The sequence below is a fragment of the Stigmatopora argus genome, chromosome 14 (assembly GCF_051989625.1).
Source record: "Stigmatopora argus isolate UIUO_Sarg chromosome 14, RoL_Sarg_1.0, whole genome shotgun sequence".
Lineage (NCBI taxonomy): Eukaryota > Metazoa > Chordata > Actinopteri > Syngnathiformes > Syngnathidae > Stigmatopora > Stigmatopora argus.
In genome coordinates, this window is record NC_135400.1 from 12,449,467 (window position 1) to 12,459,556 (window position 10,090).

The window sequence follows — 10,090 nt, forward strand, 5'->3', positions numbered from 1 at the left end:
GTCCACTTTGTGTGTACGGTACTCGAGCACAATAAAAGAAAGCTCCAGCTCTCTAATCGTTGACTCGCTCTCAAGCTCTTGATTCGGGCCACTGATCCAAAGCACCGTCGACTGAGTTGCCCCAACTTTCAGGTGAGTTCACGGGTAGTCTGTATTTGTTTGAGTGAATTTTATTTGAAAGCTGCCTCTTCACAAGATGGCAAAAATCACCAATGGCACCTCTTAGGAGTATTGATGAATGCTTATGTTAAGTGTTATTGAGTAAACTGCAGTGTTGATGCAAAAAATGAAATTGTTTCAAATGTCTTTGGATAAGCATTCATTCTAATTCTTATTTTTTCAGTCTAAAAAGAAAGACATTTTGTCCTCCTTACTTTGGTGAGATAGACTCATTGCTTTGTTTCAATCTCTGCTATAACAGAAAGAAATCCTTTTCGGAGACCATTTTTTGCTCAGTTTCCCTATTGCAAATCAGTTGCAAAAATACTTTTATATTCAAATGTGTCTTTTACCTAAATCATTTCAGCTCAAAACATTTTCCACTAAACTCCTACAAGGATAAATTCCAAGCTGTTTTACTAATTGACTCCTCAAAATTCACATTTCCCTGAAACTCGGTTCAAATGGAACAAATGGAGAACTATTTGTTGAATAAATAGTACTAAGATGGGGATCATTTTAAAGTCACTGTTTCGATATCAATCCTGTTTAGTGATATGGAATGCCTTCCTGACCATTTCATCCGCAGGAGTCGCCATGAGCAGTGACGCCGAGATGGCCCAGTATGGGCCGGCCTCGATCTTTCTTCGCAAACCTGAGAAGGAGCGCATCGAGGCACAGAACCGCCCTTTCGACGCTAGGACAGCCTGCTTTGTGCCAGACCCCAAACAACTGTACATCAAAGGTGTCATCCAGAAGAAAGAAGGCGGTAGCGCTACTGTGAAGACGGAAGCAAACGAGGTGAGAAGAAGGCACAAACGAGTTTGGATAGCGTCGTCTAGCGGATTAACTGGTATTGTGCCTACCCTAGACGGTAACCGTCAAGGAAGAAGACTGCTACCCCATGAATCCTCCAAAGTACGATAAGATTGAGGACATGGCCATGATGACGCACCTCAACGAAGCGTCTGTGCTGTTTAACCTCAAAGATCGTTATGCAGCGTGGATGATTTACGTAAGTTTGGCGCCAGCCTTTCCAGTTTTTGCCGAGTTCCCACCATCGCTCACCCATTAAACCCATTGCTCCCATCTCCAGACGTATTCCGGACTCTTCTGTGTGACAGTCAATCCGTACAAGATGCTGCCAGTGTACGACCCAAGAGTGGTGTCAGCCTACAGGGGGAAGAAGCGAATGGAGGCTCCTCCCCACATCTTCTCTGTGTCTGATAACGCCTATCAGAACATGCTCACAGGTGAATTTAGACATTTATCGGCAGTAGTGGCTTTCATATGGACTGAACTCTTCTCCTATCCCACCAGATCGTGAGAATCAGTCTGTCCTGATCACGTGAGTCACTTGAATAACTTTGGGTTCAAGGTCGTGGAACATCCGGAGTATCATTTGCGCATGAACTGATGTTTCCACAGTGGAGAATCTGGTGCGGGGAAGACTGTCAACACCAAGCGCGTCATCCAGTACTTTGCGACAATCGCGGTGGCTGGGGGCAGCGACAAGAAGGAACAAACCTCAGGAAAAATCCAGGTACAGACAAAGAAATAGTCACCGTCACTCAGGATACGAGTTGATTATCGTAACTCTTATAACTCCTGTGTTTTTAGGGAACGCTGGAGGATCAAATCATTTCAGCCAATCCTTTGCTGGAGGCATTTGGGAATGCCAAGACCGTGAGGAATGACAATTCCTCACGTTTTGTAAGTCAAGCGCCCCGACTTTTGAGGAAATTGTCAATCTTAAAATAGGACTACAAATGTACTGTACTAGTATTGTTATTTGCCTGATTTTCTTGCCCACTTTAATGATATTCTTAACTTTTCAGGGTAAATTTATTAGAATTCATTTTGGAACATCAGGGAAACTGGCTTCAGCTGATATTGAAACGTGTAAGTTGATTTTGCCCAACGCCTGTTGAATTACGAAACCTGTAATGGTGTTTCTTCGTTGCAGATTTGCTGGAGAAGTCAAGAGTGACGTTCCAGTTGACAGAAGAAAGAAGCTACCACATCTTCTACCAAATCATGACCGGGCACAAATCCGAGCTTATAGGTGGATGATGATCATGATTAAGCAAGACCTTCCACGGAATGCTTGATTCTTTCTGTTGTCTCTGCAGAAATGTTGCTCATATCTACAAACCCGTACGACTTCCCCATGATAAGTCAGGGGCAGATCACTGTCGCCAGCATTGACGACAAAGAAGAGCTTGTGGCAACAGATGTGAGCTGGTTCTCCTTTTAATAGCACAGAATTATCATTCCCCATCTCCTCTGAAGTACTTGTTGATCCAACAGACCGCCACTGACGTTCTTGGCTTCAGCAGTGAAGAAAAAATGTCCATCTACAAGCTCACGGGAGCCGTCTTGCATTATGGGAACATGAAGTTTAAGCAGAAACAGCGAGAGGAGCAGGCGGAGCCTGACGGCACCGAGGGTGATCTTCTCTGCTTTTTGTCCTACCTGCGAAAGACACATATTTCAAGTGGTTCCTTTTTGTCCTTTTGACTCTCAGTGGCTGACAAAGTGGCCTTCCTCATGGGGCTGAATTCTGCAGACCTTCTGAAAGGCCTTTGTTACCCCCGCGTCAAAGTGGGCAATGAGTACGTCACCAAAGGCCAGACCGTCCCGCAGGTACCAATCCACAGGACATACTACTGTTCAGTCAACACTTATTCAATGGAAGAAACAAGTACCTTTACCAGATCCTATGCAATCAAAAGAATTGAAGTACGTAAATAATTCTTCCTATAGGTAACCAATTCAGTTGGTGCTCTGGCAAAGTCGGTCTACGAGAAGATGTTTTTGTGGATGGTGATCCGCATCAACGAGATGCTGGACACCAAGCAGCCGAGGCAGTTCTTCATCGGAGTGTTGGACATCGCAGGATTTGAGATCTTTGACGTGAGTTCGGACCAAAATCTCATTCGGTCTGTTGATGTTGAGGTCCCTGTGTTCAAGTTAGCCTCTTTGTGTAGTTCAACAGCATGGAGCAACTGTGCATAAACTTCACCAACGAAAAGCTGCAGCAATTCTTTAATCACCACATGTTTGTCCTGGAGCAAGAAGAGTACAAGAAGGAAGGCATCGACTGGGAGTTCATTGACTTCGGCATGGACCTGGCCGCCTGTATTGAGCTCATTGAAAAGGTGAGACGCATTTGCCAAGTAAAAAAAATGGCCCCTGTCAAGCTGCATTCAAATGTCTTCTTTAACCACTAGCCAATGGGCATCTTCTCCATCCTCGAAGAGGAGTGTATGTTCCCCAAGGCGTCAGACACCTCCTTCAAGAACAAACTCTACGATCAACATCTGGGGAAAAACAATGCTTTCCAAAAACCCAAAGTTGTCAAAGGCAAACCAGAAGCTCACTTCTCCTTGCTGCACTACGCTGGAACCGTGGACTACAACATCAGCGGTTGGCTGGAGAAGAACAAAGACCCGCTTAATGAGTCTGTAGTGCAGCTCTACCAGAAGTCCTCTATGAAACTGCTCTCTTTCCTCTATGCATCCTTTTCTGGAACTGATGCAGGTTCGGCATCTGTTAAGTGACGTGCGTGTTTCAGATGAATGTCCTCGAAATGAAGCAGAACCTTTCATTTTTGCAGACTCCGGTGGTGACAAAGCTAGTAAAAAGGGGGCAAAGAAGAAGGGTGGCTCCTTCCAGACTGTGTCTGCAGTTTTCAGGGTATCAAGATTTCTAATTAACATTTTCGTATATAAGGCCAGAATATGTCACATGGACCCTCTCGCCTTGTTTTCAGGAAAATCTCGGAAAGCTTATGACCAACTTGCGGAGCACCCACCCTCACTTTGTACGTTGTCTAATTCCAAATGAAGTTAAAACACCAGGTAGCGTATAGAGGAAATGTAGCTACAAAAATAAGATATTCCATTTCACTATTATTTTAACAATACATTTCTACAGGTATCATGGACAACAACTTGGTCATCCACCAGCTGCGTTGTAACGGTGTGCTGGAGGGAATCCGTATCTGCAGGAAGGGATTTCCCAGCAGGATTATCTACGCTGATTTCAAGCAGAGGTTGTCTATATTTCAAAATTTGAGTGATGTTAAAGTCCTCGCAGTTTGTAATGATCTTTATCCAAAATGAGCAGATATCGAATTTTGAATGCCAGTGCTATCCCGGAGGGACAGTTTATTGATGGCAAGAAAGCTTCTGAGAAGCTTCTGGGGTCCATCGACGTTGATCACACCCAGTACCGCTTTGGGTCCACAAAGGTAATAGTGGTAATAGTTTTTTAAACAACATTTTTCACAATAACTGATGTTTTAACAGGTCTTTTTCAAAGCTGGTCTGCTGGGAAATCTGGAGGAGCTGCGAGATGAAAAACTAGCTTCCCTCGTGACGCAGACACAAGCTGTTTGTCGGGGTTTTCTGATGAGGAAAGAATATTCCAACTTGATTGCCCAAAAGTATGACGACAAATCTCCTACTTCAATTTGAACGTGAAATGATTTCTGTATAAACCAAAACGTGTGACGTGCATATCTGATAGAGATTGCGTGTGGATTCTACAATACAACCTGCGATCCTTCATGAATGTCAAACACTGGCCTTGGATGAAGCTTTTCTTCAAGATAAAGCCACTCCTCAAGAGCGCAGAGACGGAAAAGGAGATGGCCACCATGAAAGAAGACTTCATCAAATGCAAGGAGGACTTGGTGAAGTCAGAGTCCAAGAGGAAGGAGATGGAGGAAAAAATGGTTTCCCTGCTGCAGGAGAAGAATAATCTGCAACTTCAAGTGCAATCTGTGAGTGTCATTATGCCGCAAAAGCGCTTTGATGCCAACCTTGCTTGATCCTTTCTGACCTATTTTGTCCTCAGGACACGGAGAACCTCTGTGACGCAGAGGAACGGTGCGAGGGTTTGATTAAAAGCAAAATCCAGTTGGAGGCCAAACTGAAGGAAGTGACGGAGAGGATGGAGGATGAGGAAGAAATCAATGCAGAGTTGACAACCAAGAAGAGAAAGCTAGAGGACGAATGCTCGGAGCTTAAGAAGGACATTGATGACCTGGAAATCACTTTGGCTAAAGTGGAGAAAGAAAAACACGCCACTGAAAACAAAGTTTGTACATTGAACCGCCTGCTGTTTTTACATTGTTCAGACACAAAGTCAAATGCCATCATCTGTGCAGGTCAAAAATCTGGTGGAGGAGCTGGCGGGCCAGGAGGAGAGTCTCAGCAAACTGAGCAAAGAGAAAAAAGCACTTCAAGAAGCCCACCAGCAGACCATGGACGACCTTCAAGCCGAAGAAGACAAAGTCAATTCGCTGACAAAGGCCAAGTCGAAGCTGGAGCAGCAGGTGGACGATGTAAGTCCCCAGCCGTCGTACAACATTAACCAGGTCCACGGCGAGCTCATTTGATTCGTCTGACTGCCCACAAACAGCTTGAAGGTTCACTTGAGCAAGAAAAGAAGATTCGCATGGATCTGGAAAGGATGAAGCGTAAACTGGAGGGAGACCTTAAACTTACGCAAGAAACCCTAATGGATGCGGAAAATGACAAACAACAGTATGAGGAAAGGATGAAGAAGTAGGTGACAATTTAAAACGGGACAGGTTCCACCAGATACCTGACATTTATCTTCTGGTCACTACAGAAAAGAGTTTGAAAACAGCCAGCTCATCAGCAAGATCGCAGATGAGCAAACAATCAACAACCAGCTTCAGAAGAAGCTGAAGGAGCTTCACGTAAAAGATGTCGTCACACCACAGTGATGATGACTTGTCTCTTAAAAAAAATCCATGTCTTTCTGTTTGAAGGCTCGAATTGAAGAACTGGAAGAAGAAGTGGAAGCCGAGCGATCGATGCGGGCCAAGGTGGAGAAGCAAAGGGCTGACCTCTCGCGAGAGATCGAAGAGATCAGCGAGAGGTTGGAGGAGGCTGGAGGTGCCACCGCTTCTCAGATTGAGATGAATAAGAAGCGAGAGACGGAGTTCCTGAAAATCAGACGTGACTTGGAAGAGGCCACGTTGCATCACGAGGCCACGTCCGCCGCACTCCGCAAAAAGCACGCCGACAGCATGGCCGAGCTCGGAGAGCAGCTGGACAACCTGCAGAGAATCAAGCAGAAACTCGAGAAGGAGAAAAGCGAGCTGAAGATGGAGGTCGACGATTTGGCCACCAACATGGAATCTGTGGCTAAAATCAAGGTGAGGTGGTTGGAACATTCCAGAAGCAATCTTACAATGATGTCTATTTTTCCCCAACCAGGTCAACCTGGAGAAAAATTGCCGCTCGCTGGAAGACCAGCTCGTCGAGATGAAAGCCAAGAGTGATGAAAACGGCCGTAACATTGCAGATCTTTCAAATCAGAGGGCACGTTTTCAAACTGAGAACGGTATGTGGATCTCCTTCAGCATCTGAATGACGGTGTCCCGTAAAGCTCAATACAAATTGTCGTCTTTTGTAGCGGAGTTATCCCGACATATGGAGGAGCGAGAGACTCTCATATCCCAGTTGACCAGAGGAAAACAGGGATTCACTTCACAAATTGACGATCTCAAAAGACTCATGGAGGACGAGACGAAGGTTATCAAAGACCAGTTTCTCAGTGTACACTGTATGAGACTAGCTGTACCATCACACCAGATCCCTCATCGTTACATTACCTCACTCGTGGTGACGTTGGCGTTTAGCCACAAAATATGTGACATCATGTTGACTTGTTGTTCCTACATCCACAGGCCAAGAATGCTCTGGCACACGGCCTTCAATCATCTCGTCACGACTGCGACCTCCTCCGAGAACAATACGAGGAGGAACAGGAGGCCAAGGCGGAGCTGCAGCGCGCTTTGTCCAAAGCCAACACCGAGGTGGCTCTGTGGAGGAACAAATATGAAACGGACGCCATTCAACGCACTGAGGAACTGGAGGAGGCCAAGTAAACGCAGACACATGCTCAGAATGATTCCGTTTCCTGAAAGTCAAAATGTTCTTGTTTGCCGCAGGAAAAAGCTGGCCCAGCGACTCCAAGAGGCAGAAGAACAGATAGAAGCTGTCAACTCAAAGTGCGCCTCGCTGGAGAAAACTAAACAGCGACTTCAAAATGAGATGGAGGATCTGATGGTGGATGTGGAAAGATCCAACAGCGTAGCGGCCACACTGGATAAGAAGCAAAGAAACTTTGACAAGGTACCGCCATCGTGAGACGGTGGTCAAATTCCAGACCCACGGCAACACCGCGAAAGGATGATTGTGTTTCGTTGAATTCAGATTCTAGCCGAGTGGAAGCAGAAGTATGAAGAATCTCAGGCCGAGTTGGAAGGCGCTCAGAAAGAGTCCCGATCGCTGAGCACGGAGCTTTTCAAACTGAAAAATTCTTACGAGGAGGCCCTGGATCACCTGGAGACCATGAAGAGAGAGAACAAGAACCTACAACGTAAAGTCACAAAGTAAATATCGACTTTTCCCGATCACTTTGTAAACAACGTCTCATTGTCGATTGTAGAGGAGATCTCCGACCTGACCGAACAGCTTGGAGAGAGTGGAAAAACGATCCACGAATTGGAGAAATTCAAGAAGAATGTGGAGACGGAAAAATATGACATGCAAACTGCGCTGGAAGAAGCCGAGGTATGCTACCAAATGTTTCAAAGACGACAAACTACGATGACACCAGACACTCGTTTAGGCCTCTCTGGAACAAGAGGAATCCAAGATCCTCTGCATCCAAATGGAACTCAACCAAGTCAAAGCCGACGTGGACAGGAAAGTGGCGGAGAAAGATGAGGAAATCGACCAGATGAGGAAGAACAACCAGCGTGTGATGGAATCCATGCAGACTACTTTGGACGCCGAGGTCCGTAGTAGGAACGACGCGCTGAGAGTGAAGAAGAAAATGGACGGGGACCTGAATGAGATGGAGATTCAACTGGGTCATGCTAACAGGCAGGCCTCAGAAGTGCTCAAGCAGCTACGAACCGTTCAGGCGCAACTAAAGGTTTGAGGACAAAGTGCTACAATTCAGACTTTTTGCACCTGTGGGCAAACTCTAACATGTTTTTTTTTTTCAGGAGGCCCAGATGCACTTGGATGATTCCCTTCGAGGTCAAGATGACATGAAGGAACAAGTCACGATGATGGAGCGCCGGGCCGGCTTGATGCAGGCGGAGATCGAAGAGCTTCGGGCAGTTGTGGAACAAACGGAGCGGAGTCGCAAAGTGGCTGAACAGGAGCTGATTGATGCCAGCGAGCGTGCGGGACTTCTTCATTCTCAGGTGCTTCTCATCGAGTCTTGAATCCGTTGAAATAGAATCAGTCACCCTTGGCTTTTCTTCACCTTTCCGGTTTGCTTTGATTTTGCCAGAACACCAGTCTCCTCAACACCAAGAAGAAGCTCGAGACCGACGTTACGCAGCTTCACGGCGAAATAGAAGAAGCCACTCAGGAGGCCAGGAATGCCGAGGAGAAGGCCAAGAAAGCCATCACGGATGTAAGTAGATGAATCCTTCATCTGTAAGGGAATGATTTACCAGAGTGAACGAAATTCCACCCCCCAGAGACTAAATTCGCTCTAAGGTGCAAACTGTGGTTCCAGGCTGCCATGATGGCTGAAGAACTGAGGAAGGAGCAGGACACCAGTGCCCACCTGGAGAGGATGAAGAAGAACCTGGAGGTGACGGTCAAAGACCTGCAGCACCGCTTAGATGAAGCAGAGAATTTAGCAATGAAGGGTGGAAAGAAACAGATGCAGAAGTTGGAGGCCAGAGTGAGAACACATTCACACGATTTTACCCTTTCACCTCAACTCGTCTTCACGAAAATGCGCTCGTTCAGGTCCGTGAGCTCGAGACCGAACTGGAAGCCGAGCAAAAGCGTTCGAGCGAGTCCATCAAGGGAGTCCGCAAATACGAGAGGAAGGTTAAAGAGCTGAGCTACCAGGTACGCTAGTACAACTTTTAAACTTCCGGCAGCTCGACCGAAGGTCTTAACTGATGTCGGACATTGCGTGGTTCAGGCCGACGAGGACAAGAAGACAAACATTCGACTGCAGGACTTGGTAGACAAGTTGCAGATAAAAATGAAGGCCTACAAACGCCACGCCGAAGAATCTGTAAGTAGGACCGAAAGAAATTGTCAAGTGAGCTGCTGTACTTACAGGATTTGACACCCTTGTCCTCCAGGAGGAGCAAGCCAACATGCACATGGCTAGATTCAGGAAGTCTCAGCACGAGTTGGAAGAGGCCGAAGAGAGAGCTGACGTGGCGGAATCACTTGCCAATAAGATGCGAGCCAAGAGCCGTGACATCGGTCCAAAGGTAGCGAGCATCTCACTCCGTTTCAGATCCCAAAGTGTCCGTTTTGATTTGATACCAACTCAGTCTATCACACTGCCATTATCGAGAAACTCAATGCTAGAGAAGACTGCACTTTGTAATAAAAACTTAAAGAAGCGACATAAAATTGATTTTTAAAAAAGACAATGTCACTCAGAGATGGTTTTACTGGCATGGATGAGCACTTTAAAATGTTGATGACCTTTGTGACATAAAATTGATTTAAAAAAATGTCCATGTCAGTCAGAGATGGTTTTACTTCAAAGTGTAAATGACCTTTCTTTGTGCTTGTGATTTTGTCATTTCAGGCAACTGAAGGACAGGGAGAGTAGCAAAACCTGGAGACAGAGGACCCCTACTGCCATTTACCATATTGCATGCCTGGTCAAATAACATGAAATGATAATAGTAATTAAAAAAAAAAACATTACACTGAACGGTACAAAAAACACCGACTGGCAGAAGTGACATGCAACAGTATTATCTAAACATGAACAAATAAAGACATAGTACTTACATCTGTTGTTGTTTCTGGAGTTGTTTTGGTTTGTTTTCTTCTCTTTTAATTCCAGAATTATTAATAATAATACACTTTAAAATGATTAGTTT

At 45.6% G+C, this 10,090-nt stretch overlaps 1 protein-coding gene across 1 annotated transcript; it reads left to right on the forward strand.

Annotated features, from left to right (window-relative positions):
- Positions 1–756: 756 nt before the first annotated feature.
- LOC144088284 (myosin-4-like) lies at positions 757–9,813 on the forward strand. The gene is made up of 39 exons (XM_077618610.1): positions 757–960; positions 1,031–1,174; positions 1,256–1,412; positions 1,480–1,507; positions 1,588–1,702; positions 1,780–1,872; positions 1,998–2,061; positions 2,126–2,224; positions 2,292–2,395; positions 2,470–2,608; positions 2,687–2,805; positions 2,926–3,075; positions 3,150–3,320; positions 3,393–3,702; positions 3,779–3,858; positions 3,935–4,022; positions 4,099–4,216; positions 4,291–4,414; positions 4,473–4,609; positions 4,693–4,948; positions 5,023–5,265; positions 5,336–5,512; positions 5,590–5,735; positions 5,803–5,893; positions 5,966–6,355; positions 6,417–6,543; positions 6,616–6,734; positions 6,890–7,086; positions 7,154–7,337; positions 7,419–7,584; positions 7,654–7,778; positions 7,837–8,145; positions 8,219–8,422; positions 8,512–8,637; positions 8,743–8,913; positions 8,982–9,086; positions 9,163–9,258; positions 9,329–9,463; positions 9,790–9,813. The coding sequence occupies exons 1-39, from the start codon at positions 757–759 to the stop codon at positions 9,811–9,813; spliced, it is 5,835 nt and encodes a 1,944-aa protein (XP_077474736.1).
- The last annotated feature ends 277 nt before the right edge of the window (positions 9,814–10,090 follow it).